Below are 24268 nucleotides of genomic sequence, written 5' to 3'. Positions count from 1 at the left end.
GCTTTTTGCTTAAAAAAATGCAAAAATTGGGTGTCGTCTCATACACTGATAGTGAACGGAGAAGGGGGACGTGTGATTAATGGCAGCAGCAAGCAGGAAACCAGCAGCAGTGATTGGGTCGGTGACTGGCTGTGGCTGCAGCAATTAGGAAGGCGACTGGCGGCTGTGGTGAGGCGGGCAGGCAATTGGTGGCTGCGACAAGTGGGCTGCTGGTGGCGGGGAGCGGGCAGACAATTGGTGGCTGTTGTGAGGGCTGCAATCGGCAAAGGCTGTGGCAAGCGATCGGCAGTGGCGGGCAGGCGGGTGAGCGATTGGAGGAAGTGACCTCCTCCACTCCCCCCAAAAGCTAAACAACTTAATTTCTTAATTTTCGGTTTAAAAAAATAGGGGACATCCTATACATGGAAAAATATAGTAATTTGGGAGTGGCAGGGGACTGGTGGAAGTTGCACAAGCTACTTTTGAGGCCATGGCAGCCCAGGGGGCGGGCGCCAAAGAAAGATGGCAAATGGATCCAATGATTATATTGTAGGCGTACTTGAAGAAACTTGGAATAAGCCCCAGGTGGAACAGATAGTTCTTCAGATAATTTCTGCTAAAAGGTTAACTGCCCATGGAAAACCAGCATAATGTCTGCAGTTATAAGACTGGTTACTGAAAAGGTGGAATAACACAGGCCTTTTAAAACTTACTTGCTCCATAGGATTGAGAGAGGAAAGGGGTCTTAGATCAAATAAAGTCTTTCATGAAGAACAGATTTGTTTAATGCTGGAAATTGCTACAACAGAAATAATTTATAATAAAATATGAGCTTAAAAATATCAAGCCACACTTTGCTCAAAGAACAGATTTGTTTAATGCTGGAAATTGCTACAACAGAAATAATTTATAATAAAATATGAGCTTAAAAATATCAAGCCACACTTTGCTCTATCATCTTAACTGGGGAAGGGGAGGAAGCTGCCGCAAAACATCATCTTGCTACAACTTCCTTAAAATGTGCAACAGTAAACTAACGAAATTACACCCGCCACTAGCTCATAATTCTTTTCACGCAGAGCCTACAGGGCAGCCGCACAATCCCATGACCCACAAATAACCTTGGCATTAGCGTTTCTTCACACATGCCCTATTTCCTTAGGCATCTCTGAAACTTCAAAACAAGAGATGCCTTTTAAAACCTTCAGCTGAATTCAAATTTCCTTCTCCGTAATGATGCAAGTGCCGGGATGCACATTTGACACCATCGCCATGTTTTTCAGCTACAACTTCAACCAACAAGTCAGCTGACCCTACAAAGCAGAAGGAGAGAGTTTTCCCAGAAGTATTGGCTTGTTTCAAGAACTGAATGGAAAAGGCCTGAGAATCACGTCACTACTGGGCGAGTGGGAACAAAAGAAATCTGGATACTTATTAAAAGCTTCCTACCCTTCTTTTGGGACACGGGTGGCACTGTGGTCTAAACCACTGAGCCTAGGGCTTGCCAATCGGAAGGTATCACCGCGCTCCCGTTGCTCGGTCCCTGCTCCTGCCAATCTAGCAGTTCGAAAGCATGTCGAAGTGCAAGTAGATAAATAGGTACCGCTCCGGCGGGAAGGTAAACAGCGTTTCTGTGCGCTGCTCTGGTTTCGCCAGAAGCGGCTTAGTCATGCTGGCCACATGACCCGGAAAAACTGTCTGTGGACAAACGTCGGCTCCCTCGGCCAGTAAAGCAAGATGAGCAATGCAACCCCAGAGTCGTTTGCAACTGGACTTAACTGTCAGGGATCCTTTACGTTTTTTCCCCTCTTTTCCCACTAAAAAGTGGCACACCATTCTGTCCCTAGAGCTCCATGAGCTGTGGTACAGTGGTTAGAGTACTGGACTTGGAGGTCTGGGTTCAAATTCTTCTTTCTCCATACAGTTGGCACAGTGATCATGTACTCATTGTTACCTCTCAGCCTAATATGTCTTACAGTGTTGTTGTAAGGGGGGGGGGGAGAGCATCTTATGAGCTTGCTTTGAGGATCATCAATACAGTGGTGCCTCGCAAGACGAAATTAATTCGTTCCGCAAGTTTTTTCTTCTTGCGAGTTTTTCGTCTTGCGAAGCACCGTTTCCCATAGGAATGCATTGAAAATCAATTAATGCGTTCCTATGGAAACCGCTTGCCAGGCTGGCGGTGCGGAGAAGGGCTTTTCTCCCCACCGCAAGCCTTCAGGACAGGTACGGGAACAGAGGGGAAGGGGCGCAGCGCTTCTCCTCTGTTCCCGGGGCTTGCGGTGGGAGGAGGGTTTTTCCTCCCCACCACCAACATTCAGAACAGCATTCTGAATGTTGGCGGTGGGAAGGAAAACCCTCCTCCCACCGCAAGTCTTCAGGACAGCCATCCGAAGGCTGGCGTGAGGAGAAGGTCTCTCCGCCCCACCGCCAGCCTTCGGAGGAGCCTTCCGAAGCCTGGCGGCGGGAGGAGGTCTCTCCGCCCCACCGCCAGCCTTCGGAGGAGGTCTGAGGACAGTGGGGAAGACACGCTGCGCTTCCCCGCTGTCCCGGAGATTTCCCTATGGGCTTTCGTCTTGCGAAGGAAGCCCATAGGGAAATTCATTTTGCGAAGCGCCTCCAAAACGGAAAACCCTTTCGTCTAGCAGGTTTTCCGTCTTGCGAGGCGTTCGTCTTGCGGGGCACCACTGTATATTAAATATAATAAATGAAACTAAGGCTGCACCCACCTACCTAGAAGTAAGCCCCATTAAATGCAATGTAATAGTTAGGAATGCACTGTAAATCAATTTCACTCAGTCTTCTCCATGTCCTTTAATCCCAGGTAACTTTAATCACAAAGTTATCAAAGCAACACCAGGCTACTGTGCACAATTTAGCCCAGGTGACACACGTGGTGAATCTAAATAGAGGGGTGCAATGGGAATTCCTGCACAAGTGAGATGGAAAGATTAATGGGCATGTGGAGAGCTTTGAAGTCTGAAGATAATACTCACAGTTCTCATTACAGTATAACAATTATGTGACTTAGTCACCAAGAGCAAGAAATCACAGAAGACGACCTGTGTCATTTTGAGTCCCATTTTGAATTCTACACTTGGCCATACTAACAGCAACATCAGTACATGGACCAAACTTGACATAGACAATGATCTCATAACTCAGCCTATTGCTCAGTTTTCCAAAGCACGCATTCAAGGAGGAATATTATTCAGTTGCATATACAACAGTTTACAACTGTTCAATATATCTTCTCCCACTTTTATTTCTTTCTCTCCCAACCCCTCTCCATCACTTAAGTTTGGGCATGTAAACGTGATGCGCTAGGGATAGAGTGTGTCTCTCTCTGTCACTGTTGGACTCTTGCCTATTTGGAGGGAGGATACTTCCCTACATCCCTGGCAGGTAGGGGAATGACAGCCTTCCTCCACACACCGTTCATGTCTTCAAAGGGGTGGGGAATGGGGGCACAAAACACACACACACAGCATGTCCTTGAGATTGAGATGCAAGGTAAACCTTGACAGAGCTGAAAATGGGGACTATCATGTCACTGAGAGGTGGGGAGGAAGGTGCTTCAGATTAGGGAAGGACACAGAATCATAGAGTTGTAGTTGGAAGGGGCCACAAGGGATCATCTTATTCAACCCCTTGCAATGCAGAACTCTTTTGCCCAATGTGGGGCTTGAACCCACGACCCTGAGATTAAGAGTCTCATGCTCTACCAACTACCAAATTGCATTGGAGTTAACAGGGGAGGAAAAACCCAGTATTATTGCCTCTCCCCCACTCAACAACAGATAGAAACTCTTTGCTATCATGCCTGGAGGGCAGCAGGAGCCACATTCTCACTAATGTTGCCTTTGGGGGTGGGATCTGGGCTTGGGGTATGCTCACTACAAAAGCCAGGGAAGAAAGATGCACAGAAAGATACTTGCTAGCATCTTCATCCCTGAGTAACACGTCCTGGTAATTCTACTAATTTCTGTTGGGGGATTCTACTTCCTAGAAGCATTTGAGGTGAGTGGAAGGTTGGGATGGCTAATGAGCATAACTGCACTCCACACTCCAAATTGAATTACTACAAAGCACTCTGTGATGCAGCCCTTGAAGGATACTCAGAAACTTCAAATGATCCAAAGCACAGCAGCCAAGATAGTGGCCAGTGTTCCACTTAGAACTCAAATAATGCTTGTTCCATTATAAGAATTTTATAAGAATTATTTTTTAAAAATGTAGTAAATTAAGTGAAGAGCATTTTCTCCCTCCTTCCACCTCCACCATACTGGTTACATAATTTTTTGCACAGAAGTTGCTTTCTGTTCCAGCTATACTAATTTAAACTACAGCACAGATATATAATCAGTGGCTTAATGCCAGCTGTAATTACGCCCTGTTTGGGTTGATTTGCATGAATGGGGAGACTGTTGTACTCTAGTTGTAGCTGATAACCACTGTAGTTTATTATCCGTGTAATGACTACTTCAGTGGTAGTTCACGTAAAGGAGTGGTTCTCAAAGTTTTTTCTCTGGGCCGCACTTTCAGAATAAAAAAATGCGCATGCCACAATTTTTTAATTGATACCCCGGAAAACACAACTAGGATTGTCCTCAGTATCGCTTCATGTTCTTGCTCTCATTTTGAAAAGGTATCTATCCATAATCTGCAAATAAAAAAATTATGTGATGCTATCCCATGCCATACTATTCTGTACTACAATGAAATGTTTCTTTGATTGTCCTTAAATCTTCCTGCCACACTTGGTAGCCTCTCCTGCCACTCCCTTTGAGAACTACTGATGTAAAGATACCTTACAGGATTTAGCAATGGTGCAAGTGTTCTAACTACTGAGATAAAGGAGGTAAAATGTTTTAGAACTTACACATAATACACGTTGGCTTTCTGATGCCGCAGATTTCTGTCCAAAATTGTTCAAATGTGTCCAGCCTATTAGCTATCATTCAGGAATATTAAAGCTCCACCTTTGGGACTCCGCTCAGAGGCGGCAAAAAACATTGTGTCTGGATAATGCTAGGAGGCTTAATTCAGACACTACACCAAACTATGGTAAGGAAAGCTTAACTGCAGTTTAGTGTGATGTCTGAAACAGACAAACCATAGTTAACAGTCATTGCTCTGCCCTTGGAGGCCACTATCAATTGGACAGGTAAGCAGAGAGAAAATCAAAGCATGAAAGCACGTGCAGGTTTGCCGACACATTTCTAAGCTATGTTTGAGTTCAGACAATGATTTGGTGCAGTATCTGACTTGAAGCAAAGTGTATACAGCCTACATACTAGGGGGAGCCAAATTACATGTGTCTCTTCCACCACCAGACATCTACACATAAGGCTTTGCATTTAGAGGGCCTAAACATAGCATGTGACACACACCGGGCAAAAATATGAGCACTAGTCCTCAAGAATTAGTGAAACAACTGCTATGTTTAAGCTTGTCTAGAAGGACCCTATAAGCAATCTATGCTCATGCAGATGTCTGGCAATCCCAGAGGCAGAGCAGAAATGGCATGCCCCATAAACAGAGACTCAAGCAAAAACTGATATGTTTGGCAGCAGAGTTTGTATTCCTTTTCATCTTTAAACTGTTTAACATGGCTGCTTTTGAGATATATCTTTGTTTACATTAGGGGATGCAACAATCACATAAAATTAAAAACAATAAAACACTCAGGCAAACATTTCTGAATATATTCATAAAGTTGTGTCAAGGTGTATATAGCAAAATTACAACAATTATTACCAATATAAAATGATGCATAGTGATGTGTATTTGCTTAGACTGTGAGCATAAGTATTTTGTATCAATAACAATTAGCTTTTATGTGAAATTATGGGGGGGGGGATTAAAATATATACTTCATGCATGCCAGACTGTGGTACTGTTCTATAATTCTATGAAATGCCTCATTATTTGTGTAATTCATCATCATCATCATCATCATCACACCAGACTGCATAAAAATTGTCATGTTTCTTTTGGCCTCACTGCGTTTAATTTTTATGTCAGTTTTTCCAATAATGCTGTTTGTGAACTGCATTATATCATTGGTCCATAGTTAAAAACTGTAATGATTTCCATGTTCTGGCAATAGTTTTTCTTGCAGCAGTTAATATATGTGTTATCAGTTTTTGTTTCTTACTTGCAACATATCGTGACTATATAAGTTAAGCAGAGCCAGTCCTGGGGTGATAGGGACTGTCTGCCTTGTAATCAAATATATTTATTTAAATACATTAAAAAAGAACTGACCATATTTTAAGTTGAAACAGAACGTACATTGCATGGTATCTTTGGATGGATCAATGACACATTAAAATTCCACTTATAGAGAGTAAATGGATGGTGGTTCTATGGTTTCACACCTAACGTACTGGTATTTTCAAGCCACTTTTTGTTAGGCATTTTAAGCACCCACGCAGAGAGAGGAAACAGAAGAAGCATATAAGAAAAAAGAGTGCTTTAATTATTAGCAATACACTTTGCTCCAAACCAAGAAAATTTATAGCAAACAAGACTCTCTTCTACAAGCCCACCTGCAGGCATTTAACCCCCCCCCCCCAAAAAAAAAGATTTCTACTTAAACAGCCCTAATTAAATAAGGCAGTGCAATGCTAAGAGAGCTAAAAGCAAGGGAGTATTTGTTTATTTTCTTTCAAAAAGAGATGCATTCCCTGCTTTCATCCAGTGTTCAAGATGGCTTCTAACAAAGAAGCAGCAGCATATCTGAAGTGTTCCTGCATGCATTATGCAGCGTACAGTTTGGCTCCCTGGAAATCACAGCAAATTTTGTCTCAAGTTTCTACCCTTCGTGTTGTGAATGAATTGATCAATTTACACAAACAAAACACAGAGCATACAACACTCTAGAATCTGAAATGTGTAATAGAGTCACCCATAGACATCCACAGGGGAGTAAGGGGAGCAGTTGCCACCCCAATTAATAGTAATATCCAAATCCCCAACTACACACACACGGTTTCTAGCTTCAAATAACAAAGTCTGCATTCACATAACAGCTTTTTTTCCATTTTTGCGACTTTCCTCCTATTTCTACAGTATATATGAGCTTTCACATGATGTAAAAGCCACTTCCAGAAGTATTGTGGAACAGAGCACAAGTTTAACAGTCATTTCCATCAAGTCCCCCCCCAAGCAAATAAACATGCACTATATTCCACTATAGTTCTAGAAACAGCTTTTACATCATTTGTAAGCTCACATATAATGCAGAACTTAGGGTTAGGGAAAAGTGATGAAAACAGAACAAATTGCTATGTGAATGCAGCCAAAATATACAGACCAGTTAGCATCATAAAATCATAGAATTGTAGAGTTGGAAGGGACCCCAAAGGTCCTCTAGTCCAACCCTCTGCAATGGAGGAATAATAATAATAATAATAATAATAATAATAATAATAATAATAATAATAATTTTATTTATACCCCGCCCTCCCCAGCCAAGACTGGGCTCAGCGCGGCTAACAACCAGTAATAAAAACAAGTTGATTGAAATAAAAACAAGATTAAAATACAACATTAAAACATTTACTAGATCATCTTAACTAGATCATGCATGGCAGATAGCCATCCAACCTCTGCTTAAAAATCTCCAAGGAAGGAGAGTCTATCATGGTCTACACGGTGTCGTCTGCTTTAACAACTGGTTAATGCTAACTATGTGTAGCTTTGAACAAATGAACTTGAACTGTATACAGTGGTACCTTGGTTCTCAAACTTAATGTGTTCCGGAAGTCTGTTCCAAAACCAAAGTGTTCCAAAACCAAGGCGCGCTTTCCCATAGAAAGTAATGCAAAATGGATTAATCCGTTCCAGACTTTTAAAAACAACCCCCAAACAGCAATTTAACATGAATCTTACTATCTAACAAGACCATTGGTCCATAAAATGAAAGCAATAATCAATGTACTGTACTATAAAATAAACAAGACAGTATTGTAGATGATAAAAAATTTAAAAATGATAATTTTCTTACCTGCACTGATGATAGTCATTGTTTTGATGGGGGGCTTTTATCCATTTCCGCACACAATCAATCAATCAATCAATCAATCAATAGCTGAACTGGGTTCCACACAGTCACAAAAACAAACTAACCGAAAAAGCCTCAAAAACAAAAACGCAAAATAAATAGCAAAAACAAAAGCAACAAATACAGTGGTACCTTGGCTCACAAACTTAATCTGTTCCAGAGGTCCGTTTGACTTCCAAAATGTTCAAAAACTGAAGTGCGGCTTCTGATTGGTGCAGGCACCTCAGAAACAATAGCAGACAACTGCAACGGACATTCGGCTTCCGAAAAACATTCGAAAACCAGAACACTTACTTCTGGGTTTTCAGTGTTTGGGAACCAAAGCGTCTTGAGAACCAAGGTACCACTGTATTATGTTACTTTGTTTAATAAACCAAAGTTAATGTTAACCACAGTCCTGGGTTTAGAGGACAAAGGAAGCAACGAACAACTATAAATGGAGGCTTCCAAACTCCTTTCCTCAATTGTGCAGGAGGTAGAGAGACGAGGGAGAGAGAAAGAGTCAAGGAGGAAGTTCATTCATGTCACTATAAACCATGGTTTAATTTCTACATGCAGACATTAAATGGAACACAGGACAACTAAAAACTGCATCATGTTACTGAGTCACATAAAAACCAAATCATGCTGTTTGATATAATTCTCCCGCGTGTTTCTTCAGTCTGAATTGAAGAAAGAAACATGAAATTATTGTGTTTCGATTTTGGTGGGGGTTTTTTTCTAAACACACACCTGTTTCTTCAACATGCTGCAGATGATGGAGAAATCAGGTGAGATGATTTGAGAGCTGCCCAAGTTTATAGTATATAGGAATTGTAGTACTAGATTGTCTTATACAGTATAGTTATTTGAAAGCATTTTAAAGGGGTAAAGGGCAAACTTAAACAACATTTTAAAACCTTGCCTTTAAAAGCATTACACTGGTCATCGTAGGAGAAAATATTTCATGCCATGTTTTTATTTTTTCCTTATATTGCCAATTCTTTTAATTGGAAAAATGGAGGGAAAGTCCATGGTGTGACAATGAACCCAGGTTTTTGGGGTCCTCATATATTTATTCCCTTCAGCACTCGGAGAATGTGGAATGTGCTGCTTCATGGCTTATATTGCCTCTCTGCAAAGGCCCCAAAGTCTGCATAATCACCAATGCAGCAAGAATAATAATAATATATCGAGCAAATTCAGACAAAACCCACATCATCTACATAATTTATTCCAAGTCAAGTGAGATTTATTTATATATGCTTTCCGTGCAATTACTGCACTCAAACTGGTACAATGGAATATTGTATGAGAAATCAAGTTTGTTACAAAAGTGAATACTCAAAACTATCAAATCACGGAACAATCTGAATAATCAAATTCTCAACAATTCATTATACTAAACCCACCATCAACATTACAACGACAAAATTACATAGTGATTCATTTTATCACCAGTAGAAAACAGCAGCAACAAAATATAGATTAAATTAAAAGGAGCAGAATCTGCAGCCAAAAGTTATCGCGCAAGACGCTCCTGTTCAGAGTTCCAGCAAGCCAGTCACACCTTGTTTCAAAGTATTCCATTCCATTTCCACACAGCCCTGCAACAAGACAGGCTCAGTACTCAATAAACTGCCCCCCCCCACCTCCCCTCATCCCTACAATAGTTGTTTGGAACTTCTGCAAAACTCTCCTCCCACAAAGCCTGGAGATACCTCTGTTCTGTGCATGGATGTTTCCATTACGGCAACACAAAAACCCACACTTGGTGAAATAGTTTGCTATTACCATATTAACTCGAATGTAATACACATCTTTTTTGGCCAAATTATGTCACAAAAATTAGACTGCGCATTAGTTTTGATGATGCATTTACATTCACCAGCAAATATTTTTTGGGTTTCAAGGTTTTTAAAATTGAGGTGCACATTTGGTTTGATGGCGCATGAGATTCATGTAAATATGGTAGTACAGGAACAATTAAGGTATTAGAAAAACATAGCTAAAACTTCAGCTTTATGGAGAATATGTTTATTTAGAATCAGTGGCACTGTCACAGGAACAAGCATGGCTCCAACATCTTCATGGCTCTCTTAGGACAGGACTTTCCCAGCTCCTGTTCCAAAAAAACTTCCCCCATATACTGATGACATCTTTATCACCTGGACTCATAGACAGGAGTCACTGATGCAGGGAGATCGCTGAATTTACATCAAGAGATGTCAATACTATTACTTTCAGACTAATCTGAGGCAATGGATTTCCAACGCATTATGTGTGCTAATCGGCAGACCAATGCCATAATGTCTGTGTTATCAACCACTGTTTTGTGAATTGTCACTGTCTACAGTTTTTCACATTTCATTTCCCACTGACCTTGGTGTTTATTATTTTCTCCAGCTGTGTGTGTGTATGCATACACCTGTAACTTAGAATAACACTTCATACCTCCAATGTAGTCCACAAAAACATGTTAAGGTTCCCCAACTCTTTGCACCTTTAGCTAAAACCTGAACACCTTCAGTGTACTCCAAGTGCAAAATTTGTTTTCCCCCTGACATATGAACACAAGTCATGAACAGGCCCAGAGCCAGTCAATAATGCGTGGTCTTATAAATGCATTCTCCAATAATTTGATCTGCAAATATCCTAAATGGAACCCCTTACTGCGTTTCATTTGGGAGTATACTGAAATCCCCCCAAAAAACATAACACACTAATGAAGAGAACCTTGCAAATCCCAGAAAAGGATGTTCTGACCCTGCCTAGGAGATTCATCCATAGACGCACCAGCCAAGCAAAGAAGCACCCTTTTTCAGAAGGGGATTCCTTTGCTCCTCACAACATATTACCAGGAGCCACTACTGCTACATCCAGAAATCTTCCTGGTATGGCGTCATCCTTGATGGCTTTTAAAATAACTTTGAAAACATTTTTTATTCCTGGCCGTATTTAGCTAATTTGCTGTGGGGGGAGTTAACCACAGCCTTTTAATTCTGTATTTGTATTTTATAATATTATTGTGTTGTGGTGTTATAAAATGTTCTCTTAAAACTGACTTGCAAGGGAAATGAGCCCTGAGAGTTGGGGGGTAGGAACACATTACATTTTTTTCTGGTACTTTTAAAGTTTTTTATCAGAAGTTTTGCTAAGCTGTTAAAGTTTAATTTTGGGGTTGTTTTAATTCTGTTATGGTTTCATCACTTTTTAACTATTATATTTTATATGTTTTTAGCTTTCTGTATTTTATCTGCATTAACTTGCGCAAGCCACCTTGATTCCTGGCCTGGGAAAAGGATATAAATGAATGAATGAATGAATGAATGAATGAATGAATAAATAAATAAATAAATATTTGAACCATTTAATTTCACCAACTATTGTTAAGATTAACCACAGTTTAGGGTTAATATGTAACACTAAAATGGAACTGGAAGCTTCTGATCTCACTGTAGCCACGTTCTAAGACAGGGGAGCAGAGTACATAAGCTTGAGACTTGTTGCTGCTCATAGAACTGTAGAGGTGGAAGACACCCCTGAGGGTCATCTAGTCTAACCCCCTGCACTGCAGGAATCTCAACAAAAGCATCCATGACAGATGGCCATTCAACCTCTGCTTAAAAACCTCATCTTCATGACACTATATGCAAACCAAGACATTCTCTTTTCCCACCATGGTTGTCAATGAGGAAGTAAATTATGCTGTATGAACTAGTGACAGAGCAGTGTGATAATACACCTTGCCCACTCCCTCAGTTTTCTTCTATACATTCAGCTGATGAATGCAGGAAAGTGACTGATCTATTTGCACCAGCAAGCCAATAGCAAGTGACACATGCAATCATCTCGAGGTTCGGTTACTTAAACTGGAAAAAACCAAACTAGCGCATTTCATATAATGATGGTGATGTTTGGGAGTCTACAGGCAAGATTGTTAAAATGTATATACAGAACTCCTATTTCCAAATCTGCATCAAGAAACTGCTAACGCTCAGAACACAGATTCAGGTTTTGTCCTTCAAGATGTTATCTTTTTTATTTGGTCATGCTTTAATAACTGCAATGCATCAGAGCTATGACTCAGAAAAAAAAATCACATCATCAAGACAGAGTGTGTGTGTTTTGAGCAAAAGTTTTGCTTTGTCATCCAATACACATTTCCGTTTGGTATTCCCAGCCAACCTACAAAGCTGTCAGACACAATACCCTCAATTTAGTAACTTCACTATTATTTTTAACTCTGCCAAAGCAATTAAGTAAAGCTGCTATCCTATGTCTGCTACTAGAGAGGTTCATTGAGCTAAATGGGACTTGCAGCCTAATGTACATTATTCAGAAGTACAGTGGTACCTCGAGTTACAAACGCCTCAGGTTACAAATGCTTCAGGTTACAAATTCCGCTAACCTGGAAGAGTTACCTCAAGTTGAGAACTTCACTCCAGGATGAGAACAGAAATCATGTGCTGGCAGCGCAGCGGCAGCAAGAGGCCCCATTAGCGAAAGCACACCTCTAGTTAAGAATAGTTTCAGGTTAAGAACGGACCTCCGGAACGAATTAAGTTCTTAACTAGAGGTATGTTTTACCAATGAAGACATAAAAAAAATGTGACAACTGAGATGAGTCATCCATAACTCAAGACTTATCAGGAGCGCCTAGTTGCCTGGCAACTCTTATTTAAGTCATAACAGTTGCTGGGCAACAAAACTGCATTTGCTTATCCTCGCCTTTACACCTCACCTTCTCCTTGGAGCAGGGACCTGGCTTTTTTAGGTAGCTAAAACTGGCTTCCAGCTCCTTAGTTGCAATTCTGTATTTGACTCAAAGGTGCAAAGTAAGTAGCTAGGATTTGAATGGCAGCACAGCCAAAAATATTTGGCATCCCCAAATGTTAGCTTGGCTTACTAGGTAGCCACTATTTGTGGTTGCCTGCGACAGGTGCAGAGGGAGCTCAGGTGTGAGATTGGGTCTTTGCTCAATTACAGTGGAATCTGGAAAAGGTAAGTAACTGAAATGAACAGCCTAAGAAGCTCCGGCTTCTTCTTAGCTCCTCTTCAATTTTCTAGGAGAACTCAGAAAGAAGATTGTGCTGCCATTCCCCTTGCTAGCCAGGGGGCATTCACCCTTGCTGGATTTCTGTAGGACTGACCCTGGGCAACCTCAATATCATAGAATTGTAGAGTTGGGAGGGTCCCTGAGGATCATCTAGTCCAACCCCCTGCAATGTAGGAATGTGCAGTTGTTCCATATGGGGACTGAACCTGCAAACTTGGCGCTATCAGCACCATGCTCTAATCAGCTGAGCTACCCAGGCAGCTATAGCCATGTGTCACTAGCAGACTGCCCTCTACCACATGCCCTAGCAGAGCTACACAAATAATAAATGCAACATATATAATAAAAGTATTACTTGTGATAGAAAAACAGGCCATGTCCTGCCAAACTTCTCAAGTGTCCTCCTACTGTGGCGCCAGCTCCGGAGGACTGCAAGTGGCTTCCAGGCTAGCTAAGGGTCCCACCCCCCCTCTCAAAAAGCACCCCCATTCTCACTTCAAACAGAGCCCCAAAGGAAATCAGACACACAGAGAAAGAAGACTGCCCATGACATTTCTCTTTAAAATCAACATGCCTCCCAAAATCCTAGATTTTGTGCCAGCTACACACATATTCACGTTTTCTTCTATGTATGCCATGATACTATCCAAATAACCATGATGATTTTATGCAGCTATCTTGACAGTGATATGGCAAATAGCAACCCTTCTCTGACCGCACGGCATTAAACGTTACAAACACAGAATACTCACAAAGAAGAGCAGAAGCCTTAACATTTTGGTTCCTGTCCACATATTCAAAGCACAGTAAACTGTTTATCACTTTAAACTCCAGCAAGAGCATTCAAAGAGATGATTGGCTGTCGCCAAGCAAGCCTGTAATTTAATTGTGTTTGCCCTAAATTCCTTCATTAACTATACTCTAAATAAGGAGACGGCTGGCTGAGGGAAAGGGCCTTAGGCTAAGCCAAATGGAAACAAACGTGACACAGTCAGAATATATGCATTTTCTTTATCCTATAGATATTCAGAAATGCTTTCCTTGGCTTTTATATCTTTTTTTAAAAAGTTATTTTTTAAATTTTTAATTGTATTTTGACAAAGTAATAATCATAAATAAATAAGAATAAAAAGGTGCACCCCACCACTGAGACCATTCCATTGTAACTATCCAACCTCCCAAAATTTAAACACCTCTTGTGGCGGTTTGACCCCTTTCCGTTTTAACAGTACATATTCTACAAACACCCTCCATATCTCCTCAAAATCATTTATATCTAACATACAAAAAAAGGACAAGTCACCTCTTCAGGAGTTGCAGTGACCCAGTCACAGAGAACTAGTCACAAAGCGAAGGTTTGTCCTCAGGGTGAGGGACTGAGGTAGGCCTGAACTCCAAATTAAAGGCAAGAAGACACTTGCAAGGAACCCCAGGGAACCGTGGGGATCTGTAAAGGTGCCTAAATGTTCCCCTCAGAACAGATTTCCCACAGCACCGCCATAGGAAAACAACTCCCACAGTTATTTAGAAGAAAGTTGCATCAGTTAAAAGCATATGAAATATTTACCCGAAAAAAATTCACCTCAGAATGAAGGAGCCTCCCCAAATCTAACACATGGCTCTGTCAGCACTAACGAAGATGACAGTTTAGAAGGAAAACTGTCAGAGAGGTAGCCATATTCGTCTGTGGCAGCAAAGTCCACAATATTTAGGGAAGTTTTTAATGCCTGATGTTTTATTGTATTTTTAATGTTTTGTTGGAAGCCATCCAAAGCCCAACAAAACCAGATGGGTGGGGTATAAATATATATTATTATTATTATTATTATTATTATTATTCCCAATCCTCATTCTGATCCAGGCAGATGAAAACAGCAAAGATATAGGAGTCTTGGTTGACCACAAACTTGACATGAGCCAACAGTGTGACGTGGCAGCTAAAAAAGCCAATGCAATTCTGGGCTGCATCAATAGGAGTATAGCATCTAGATCAAGGGAAGTAATAGTGCCACTGTATTCTGCTCTGGTCAGACCTCACCTGGAGTACTGTGTCCAGTTCTGGGCACCACAATTCAAGAAGGACACTGACAAACTGGAACGTGTCCAGAGGAGGGCAACCAAAATGGTCAAAGGCCTGGAAACGATGCCTTATGAGGAACGGCTAAGGGAGCTGGGCATGTTTAGCCTGGAGAAGAGGAGGTTAAGGGGTGATATGATAGCCATGTTCAAATATATAAAAGGATGTCACATAGAGGAGGGAGAAAGGTTGTTTTCTGCTGCTCCAGAGAAGCGGACACGGAGCAATGGATCCAAACTACAAGAAAGAAGATTCCACCTAAGCATTAGGAAGAACTTCCTGACAGTAAGAGCTGTTCGACAGTGGAATTTGCTGCCAAGGAGTGTGGTGGAGTCTCCTACTTTGGAGGTCTTTAAGCAGAGGCTTGACAACCATATGTCAGGAGTGCTCTGATGGTGTTTCCTGCTTGGCAGGGGGTTGGACTCGATGGCCCTTGGGGTCTCTTCCAACTCTATGATTCTATGATATACAGGCTCTATAATCCCAAACACGCAATTTAAAATCCTTTGGAGAAAGAAACCCAGCAGCATCCTCAAGGATTGCTGGAACTGGAAATTAACTTGAGAGAGAAGTTACCACTTAGCTGCCCCATAGTGTCTCAACTGCAGTCTACATCCTACTCAATTCATCGCTAAAAGCACCTCAGGAATATTTATTTTGAGGCCACCACATTCACAAGGAGGTGTCATTTGTGTGAAATAGTGTCTCCACTAGAGGGTGAATCTGTCACGACAGATACCACAGAAGGGAACTGGCTCCACTTTACCTCAGACACTCGCCAACTTGTTTGAGAGAGGGTTAATGGCCATATTTGCCATTTTTTGCTAGGTCTGATGCAGAGACGCCAGATCTAACATGGTAAGTTACGTAAGACATTTCTATAATAAGGAATGTTAGCCAAACAAGTCTAGGTCAAATATTACAGATAATAAAGCAAAGTTCCTCAAAATGTCAGAAGTGGTCCGGAAACTTTGCTCCAAACACCCTCAACAGGGCTTCAAGATTCCTCCCTATATTCACTGCCCCCAAGATGAATCCAGAGAGTCTTAGGCAAGTCTCAACCTACCCTGCCTCACATGGTTGTTGCATTGTTCCACAACTCTTCCCATATTGGCTGTTTCTCATGGAAACTCAAATGTTGGCACACGATCTGGGACTTTCTTTGGAGCTCAGTTCACTACCCCTTGCGAATGGAGTGTACCCTAAGGAACTGGATGCAAGTTGCTTTGAGGGTCAAATCAGATATAATAGTGGCAGACACACTTGTTTATAAGTCTGCTCTGTTATATAGGCTGATTTTTCGAGCAGGTGACAGTCTGCGCCTTCAAGCACTTCCCAGTGTTAGAAACTCAGATATATAAGCTAGGCACCAAATGGTTCATTAAACCAGGGTTGCAGTTGTCAAAACAGAATGTCCAGTTGCCATTTTGGGGCCAGACAGCTCAAAAGTCTTCTTTTTCCACCACCATGTGGTGGACCTGTAAAAGGGTAACGGAGTATTGGGAAATAATTCATAATGGATTGAAATGAAATGTCTGAAAGTACTTTTCCCCCCAAAAAAACCCCAGAGTCCTTTTTTGCTGGGGATAATTCAGATGGAAATTTCCAGGTGTCAAAAATAACTATTTATGTATGCCACTACGTCTGTGTTTTGTTAGCCCTAAAATGGAAAACGAGCGAGGTCCCAACTAAAGAAAAATGGCAACTTAAATTGATGGAATATGTGCAGCTTGTGGACCTAACATGTAGAATAAGAGAAAAAGAAGAGCATACATTCAAAGAAGATTGGAAAATGCTTATTGAATATATGAGGGAAATTGTGTACATTTGAAAACATTGGCAGCATAAAGAAAATTCAACAGTGTAAACAAGTTGTGAGGGATGTATTAATGGAATACTGAATGGTTTAGTTTATGTAAAATATGCAGGGATTTATGATATGCAAATTGAACCATGCAAAGAGATGGGAAGTCACAGATAAAATATCACTGATAGAATTCTACAGGATATGTTGCTAGTGTGTGAAAACAAGCAAGATCCAAGGATCCCCAGGCATGCACCTCCAGATGGTGGAGACCTCAGGCACCCATCCCAGCATGCAAGCATCTTCACTTGGTTGCAAGTGGCTGATAGCCAATGCACCTGGTGAATTTAAAACGCTGTTCTCGCCCCTCAATCAATCTCCGATACTGGAAATGGGTATGGTGGGGGGGGGGAGTCTGAAGTGAAAAAGAGAATCCTGCACCGCCAATCTGCATCAGACCACTGTCTCTACAGTAGCCAACTAAATAAACTATGCCTTTGTCTGAGACAATCTGCAGATAAGTGTCTTGGCAAAGGTGTCTTGTGGAAGGTTCCTGCATTGAGGAAATGTGGACAACTTTCAAACTCATAATTAAAACCAAACTTCTCTTAGCTCCTCTCACTTCCCAAGCAAGAATAGTCAAAGCATACAGGAAGGCTCTGTTGCCTTTCTACCCATGGATGAAGTCAAGTCCTGTCGTATTCCACCAGACCACTCCAGTTCAGTCATCCACCAACAGAAATAATTTCAACACTGCAATTGGCCCTGAAGATTTTAGTGGCTCATCCACATTGGATGTAACAGCATTGCTGATGGAGGGCAAAATTTCAGTTTTCCACTTACCAATACATTCACTGCCTTCCAGGCACAGTAATGGTTAAAGGCATTAATTAAACAAATATGCAGCTTCTCCAAAAATGTAATATCAGGAAGCAATATCTGCTTCAACATTTGTACTTGCTCAACAAGTAGAGGCACCTTGTTGCAGAAAAGAAGCAAGGCTTGTGAACATAATAGTGAGGAGGAAAAAAGCAGATTAAGAACAATAACAACCCCTAAATCAGAGTATAGATAAAACTACCACCAGATCTCTGTCAATCTTCTGCCTGCCATCACTGTAGGGATCCTTTGGATCTGGACACAGTGACATATTGTGTGGTTTTAGTAGAAGGGGTCCACATATTTTGGCCTTGCTGTTTGCCATCTCCACAAAACCCTTTGGCCAAGTTCTGTGACAGGTGCAAAGCACTCAGGGAAGGGAACAAAATTTGACCCTGTGCTGAGTTTCTGTGGAAGGCAGAAGAAGTGCCTCGTTGCTGCTGGCACCTTCTGCAAAGCCCAAATGGATGAGAGACCAGTAGCCTTTCCTCCCCTCAAGCTCCCTATTTATTTTTTTTCCTGCCTCAACACTGCACTGGGCTTCTTCAGGAAGCACTAGCAGCACCTAACTGTTATAAATCTATTGGCCTACATGGTCATCAATATATATTTTAAAAATTGATACAATCATGTTGAAAACTGCATGCCTACGTTTCACACATGCACACCACATAGCAGTAGAGTCAAAAACCATTTAGGCTACCCCTCCTAGCCTTCTCCAGCCTGGTGCTTTCTAGATGTTTTGAACCACAACTCTCATCAGTCACATCCAGCAGTGCTAATATGTGACATCCTTTTCCATTGCACAGAAGTTTGACGGCCTCTATTAATAACAACAACAGGTTTTAAGCGGAGCTTTCTGCATCTGTTGTGCTTTCCTCTATTGCTCTTGGGTGAATTTTTATCCTCTGGTTTGCATTATTTGCAATTGGCGCTATTGCTTTAACTTCGTATGTGTCACACTGCCTGGAGAGGGGCGATCTGCCAGTAATGCAACTTACTTCTACCGCCACCACCAATACTTTACAGCCTGGAATGTGCTACCATGCATTTCCTCCTGGCTCCCTGAATCAATGCAAAGCAGGCAAAGCACTCCCTTGGTCCCTGTATCCCAGGCTTCCCCCACCACCACCATGCTGCCCCCCACGAGTGATGCAAAGCCCCACTCACCAGCCGCCTCGCCAGGCTGCGCGCCCGCCACGCCGTTATTCAGGTACAGGATGGAAAGCAGGTGAGGCTGCGTCTTCTCCAAGGCCACGCGCAGGTCCTGGAAGTGATCGCGGTCCTTGGCCAGGAGCAGCTTGATGAGCACGTCGGCCTTACAGGCGCTGGCCGAGACTCCCTCCTTCCCTCCATCATCGCTTCCTCCTCCCGTTACCATCCCGGCTTCCTGCAGCTCTCGCAAGTCGGTGGGGCTCAAGGTCCCCGCGGCATCCAGCAGCTCGATCACCTTGTCCACCTCCGTCATGGCCTGGGCCAGACTCTGGTGACACTGGGCCAACAGCTCCTTGTGCTTCGGCTCCATGGCAGCCGGGAGGCAGGCGCTGCAGCCCCGCCGAAAGTAACTCGCCAAACTCCTCGCCTCCCGGGGAGGAAGAGCCGCGCGCCCGGTGCGCGCGCCGGAGGCACAGTTGCAAAGAGAAGATGCTTGGCTATGGTGCGTTGCGCCTTTGCCTTTCCTTTCCCTGTCTTCCTTCCTTCCTTCCTTCCTCCCTCCCTCCCTCCCTCCCCGCACAACAGGCCCCGCCCACCCCCTGCAATCAAAGGGAGCTGGACAACTTTTCTATTTCTTCCCCAGCTCTCCTCCCTCCCCCCAGACAAAGATCCAACGGGACCCCTCTTCCTTTTCCCACCGCAAAAGCAAGCGCAAAAGAGCGGCTACATTCCGCCTCCAACCCCCCTTCAAAGTCGCTACTCCGGGGGAGAAGATTTCCAGAGAAAAGGGGGGAAAGGGTGAGGGGGGAAATGACTTATTTTTGCACACACTCAGGGCAAAGTTATGCAGAAGGGAAAACAACTGTTGCTCTTTCGCTGCCTCCTCGATCAAGCCCACCCACCCCTCGCTTCCCTCTGAATCCCCAAACTCGAAATCAAACAGGTAGCTCTTAAAAAATACCTTTCCTGCACCGGGTCATCACGCGCTGAAGACGGCGGAGGCTGGCGTGGTTCCTGCGTTCCCTAACAGTTCGGCACCTCCTGCCACCCACCAACTCCCCCTTACGAGAGAAAAGCGGGGGGACCCTCTCCTTTTATTTTTATTTTCCCTCCCCCTCTTCTGTTTTCTTCCCTGCCAAAGCTTGGAGAGTTCAGCTGCAAGCTCCGAATTGGCTCCGCTTTGGGCAAAGGGCTCCCCGCTTCATCTCGGCCCTAAAAAAAATGAAAGCTCGAACCAACTTCTCTCCCACCCAGAGTTGTTGGGGTGTTTTCTTGCAGGGGAGAGGCCCCGTTTATACAAAAGAGGGGGGATGGCGGTGGAAAAGCGAGGGGGGGCGAGGCTTCAATTCCTCCCAGGGCCTCCGCTCAGGAGCCCCGGCAGCCGCACGCAGCCATATTTGCTGCACCGGGCTTCTGCCGCTCCTGCAGTTTTTCCTGGGTGCAGGAAATGCATTTCCCTGCGTTGCCTGCGGCCGCCTTCTTCTCGGCTCCGGGAGAGAAGAAAGCGGGCGCCCGCCCCGCCCCCAGCAATGGAGAAGCGGGGGGAAAGGAAGAAAGGGAGAAAAAGTGAGGAGGGGAAAGGGGTGCAAAAGCGGGAGGCAACAAGCACCTAGCAGGAGGAGGAGGAGGAGGAGGAGGAGGAGGAAGGGATGAGGGCGATGGCCACTCGTGCTGCTGCTGCTGTTGCCGCCGTTGTTTGCTCCATGCTTTGGATCCTTTCTGTTGCTGCTGCTGCGCCTTTGCTCGGCTAAGTTTCGCCTTCCCAGCTCCCCGCCGCAGCTTCCTCCGCCATAGCTCGCCCTGGCCGTCAATCAAAAGAGCCTTTGCTTTGGCAAATGTGTAAGGCGAGGCAAACGGGAGGAGGAGCTCCCTCTTTCTCCAAGCCGCTCCCTGGCTCTGTTCAAGAGTTGCAAGGGAAAGGGCGGGGGTGGGGTGGTAGAAGCCCGTCCCACGCTTAATTACCGTCCTCCAACTGCACCTTTTAAATAGGTACAGGCAGCGCTGCCAAAAAAAAAAAGCTCTTTGGGATGGAAGTTATCATTTAACAAAGGCTGCTTTGGTGCTCCTTTGCTGTCTCCCCATGTGGACAGTCTTGCACGCAACACCCTTTCTCAACTTACCCATATCGACTACCTTGTAGTGAAGCTTTGTTCTTTGTGCTTCACCTGTCAGCAGCCAAGCAAGCTGCAGCATGATGACACACTTGCATGTTTATTCTATAGTAAGATAGCAGGCATCACCTTTTTTCAGCTCTGGCTGGTTTGCCAGCTGCAGCTCCTTTGGGAATAGATAGAGATGACTTTGCTACTGTACACCATGCTCCGGTAACTTCCAGGCTGGGTTATTGCAATGCACTCTACGTCCACCCTTGAAGAGGACTCTTAAGCTTCAATTGGACCAACATGCAGGAGCCAGGTTTCTGGTTGAGGTTCCATTTAGATCTCAGATAACTGGTGTTTTAAAACAGCTGCACTGGTTGCCAGTTTGTTTCAGGGCCCAATTCAAGGTGCTCATGCTAGTATTTAAAGGTGTAAATGACTTAGGTCCCAAATATCTGAAAAACTGCCTCCTTCCCTATGGACCCTCTCAGGTGCTAAGATTGATAGAAGCATCCTCTTGTTGGTTCTTCTGTCCTCAGAGGCTCAGGAGATGGGTTTGGTCCAGGAAAGCGCATTCCCTGTGGCATTCCTAAATTGTGGAACTCCTTCCCTTCTGTGGTGGCACCTTCATAATACATCTTCTGGCAAATGCTGAAGATGCACCTTTTTAGCTTGGCTTTTGACACTTGAGCTATATATTTTTAGGACTCACCTTATTTTTGTGAGTGTAAGTTGCTTTAAAGTGTTCTAATGTTGTGACCTGTCCTGGGACCTTAGAGTAAAGGGTGGGCTAATATTCATCATCATCTGCTCAGTTTGGAGTCAAACCATGCCTTTATCCACATGTTTGCCTATCTAGCCTATCATCTGTGCCCCCTCCTGTTAAAATTAAGGGGGTTTCAGGCGTACAACACCTGTATGGAGACTGAGATGGAAGGATGGAAATGGATAGGAAAAACTAGCATTCCTGATTCAAGAGATTTAAAAAGCAAGGGGAGAGTCTCTGGGTTGCAAACTGAGAATCCAACATTTCCCATGAACTGCTCCTAGAGCAACTAACCTCAACTGGTCACAACATGAGGTAAGCAGGTATAGTCACAGAGAAGGAAATCCCGGGGAAACCCACCCGGATGGGCGGGGTGTAAATAAATTATTATTATTATTATTATTATTATTATTATTATTATTATTATTATTATTATCATCATCCAAGCACTTCTGTGTCACTGTGGGAAGCCCAGGGCAACCAGGGTAGATACCTTATAAAGGTAAAGCTAAATGGACCCCTGACCACTAGGTCCAGTCGTGGCCGACTCTGTGGTTGCGGCGCTCATCTCGCTTTACTGGCCGAGGGAGCCGGCGTACAGCTTCTGGTGAACCAGAGCAGCGCACGGAAACACTGTCTACCTCCCCGCCAGAGCAGTACCTATTTATCTACTTGCACTTGACGTGCTTTCGAACTGCTAGGTTGGCAGGAACAGGGACTGAGCAACAGGAGCTTACCCCGTCACGGGGATTCGAACCACCGACCTTATGATCGGCAAGTCCTAGGCTCTGTGGTTTAGCCCACAGCGCCACCCGCGTCCCTACCACAGGGCTCTAAATCTCTTAGTTCCAGGCATGGAAAGGCTGAGCATGGGACCAGAGGTCTCAAGTAGTCATACACATGCCTGACCACCGAATTACATCTGCATTCCCACAAGTGACATTTGAATGACTTCTTCTGCCACATATTACACAGTCTCATCCTGTTCCAACTTGCATGAGCTGACAGATTGACTGAAGTATGACTGGAAGCAGTTCCCTTTTTAAGCTCATCTTGTGGAAAATAACTTTGTCGAAATGAAGGAGTCTCAAGGTTGTGCTTTTAAAAATCACAACAGATGCACAGATAGCAGCAGAGAATGACACTGTATGGTGCATGTGCACACCAGCCCCCCTCAAGTCACTCTGCCCGCAGTATTTCCTGTCCCCCTTTTGTTCTTCTCATCACCTACACTGAGGTGGACAGAAGGTAGACCAGGATTTATTGGTAGATTTCTAGGCGATTTGCCATAGATCGGCAACGATTTCTGATTCTAACTGCTTAACAATAGCAATCGAAAAACCACTGTTCCCACCTAAGTCCCCATCTGCCCTATGTATTTAAAGCAGTATCACTTTAAATAGGCATGGCTCCTCCCAAAGAATCTTGGGGACTGTAGTTTGTTAAGAGTGGAATAAGGGTCACCTAACAACTCTCAACACTCTTAACAACTAGTTCTCAGGATTCTTTGGGGGAAGCGCTATTTATAGTGGTATGGTACTGCTTTAAATGCATAGTGCAGATGGAGCCTAAATTAGGCTGGTGAAATGAAGAATGCTAATTGGGATTAGACTTTTGCATGGAAAGGACTCTGAGCTCAGTTAAGATCTGGTACTGACAACAAGTTCCTGGACTCCGTATGTGCTCAGAGATAGCCTGTTCTTTCATTGTAGTTGCCTTGATCTGGATGGTAGATCCTGAGCAGGGATAGTCAACATAGTGCCATGCAGATATTGTTGACTACAACTCTCATCATCCATGACAATTGGTCTTGCTAGCTGGGACTGATGGCAGCTCTAGTCCAAACCTTCAGGCATTGCAGGGGGTTGGACGAGATGATCATCGGGGCCCCTTCCAACTCTACAGTTCTATGACAACATGTTGGCTCTGCCCTGATCTTGGATCCAGTTTTGGTTTTTAGAAGAACTCCAAGAAGCCAGAGACCTGCCAACCTTCGCCTTAGATTGTCTGCCAGCTTCTGTCCCACTTCCCATTTTCCACTCCAACCTAATGGCTGTTCTAACCAGGAGGAGGCTGCAAAAAACTGTATCGCTGTGATGGGTTTTCCAGCCTTCATCTGTAACATTGAAAATATAGGACATTATAGGCAATTGGCAGCTCAATCTGGTCCCCCAGCAGTGTCCCAAGGACCTCTCCTATTATTTGTGATGTGCTGATGAACAAACATAAAAAGAAATCTGGTCTCACTGCAACTTTCTTGCCCAAGTTGTTTCTTCTGAAGAGAACCCTCAACATTTGTCTTTGAATTTTGCTTTAAGTGATGTTTCGGTGGCAACTTGTAGAAATACATTTATATAGCACACAAAGCATTATCATCACAATTGCCTTGTAACACAGTAA

General features: G+C 43.5%; 1 protein-coding gene across 14 annotated transcripts in view; it reads right to left on the bottom strand.

The window, feature by feature from the left end:
- DLG5 (discs large MAGUK scaffold protein 5) overlaps nucleotides 1-20885 on the bottom strand; it is a 116036-nt gene extending 95151 nt beyond the window's left edge. For 4 of the 14 annotated variants that reach the window (XM_081191496.1, XM_081191498.1, XM_081191494.1 and 1 more), the window contains exon 1: nucleotides 19019-20884. In XM_081191496.1, the coding sequence (XP_081047622.1) occupies nucleotides 19019-19373 (355 nt within the window). In that variant the 5' untranslated portion in view covers nucleotides 19374-20884. Of the gene's footprint in view, nucleotides 1-14391; nucleotides 14474-16231; nucleotides 16300-19018 lie in introns of those variants that run through there. The other 10 variants (XM_081191499.1, XM_081191495.1, XM_081191497.1 and 7 more) reach the window with 6 other exon arrangements.
- Nucleotides 20886-24268: the final 3383 nt, after the last annotated feature.

Source organism: Podarcis bocagei, assembly GCF_964188305.1.
Source record: "Podarcis bocagei genome assembly, chromosome: 4".
NCBI classification, from domain to species: Eukaryota; Metazoa; Chordata; class Lepidosauria; order Squamata; family Lacertidae; genus Podarcis; species Podarcis bocagei.
This window is presented reverse-complemented; position numbering and strand designations above follow the sequence as displayed.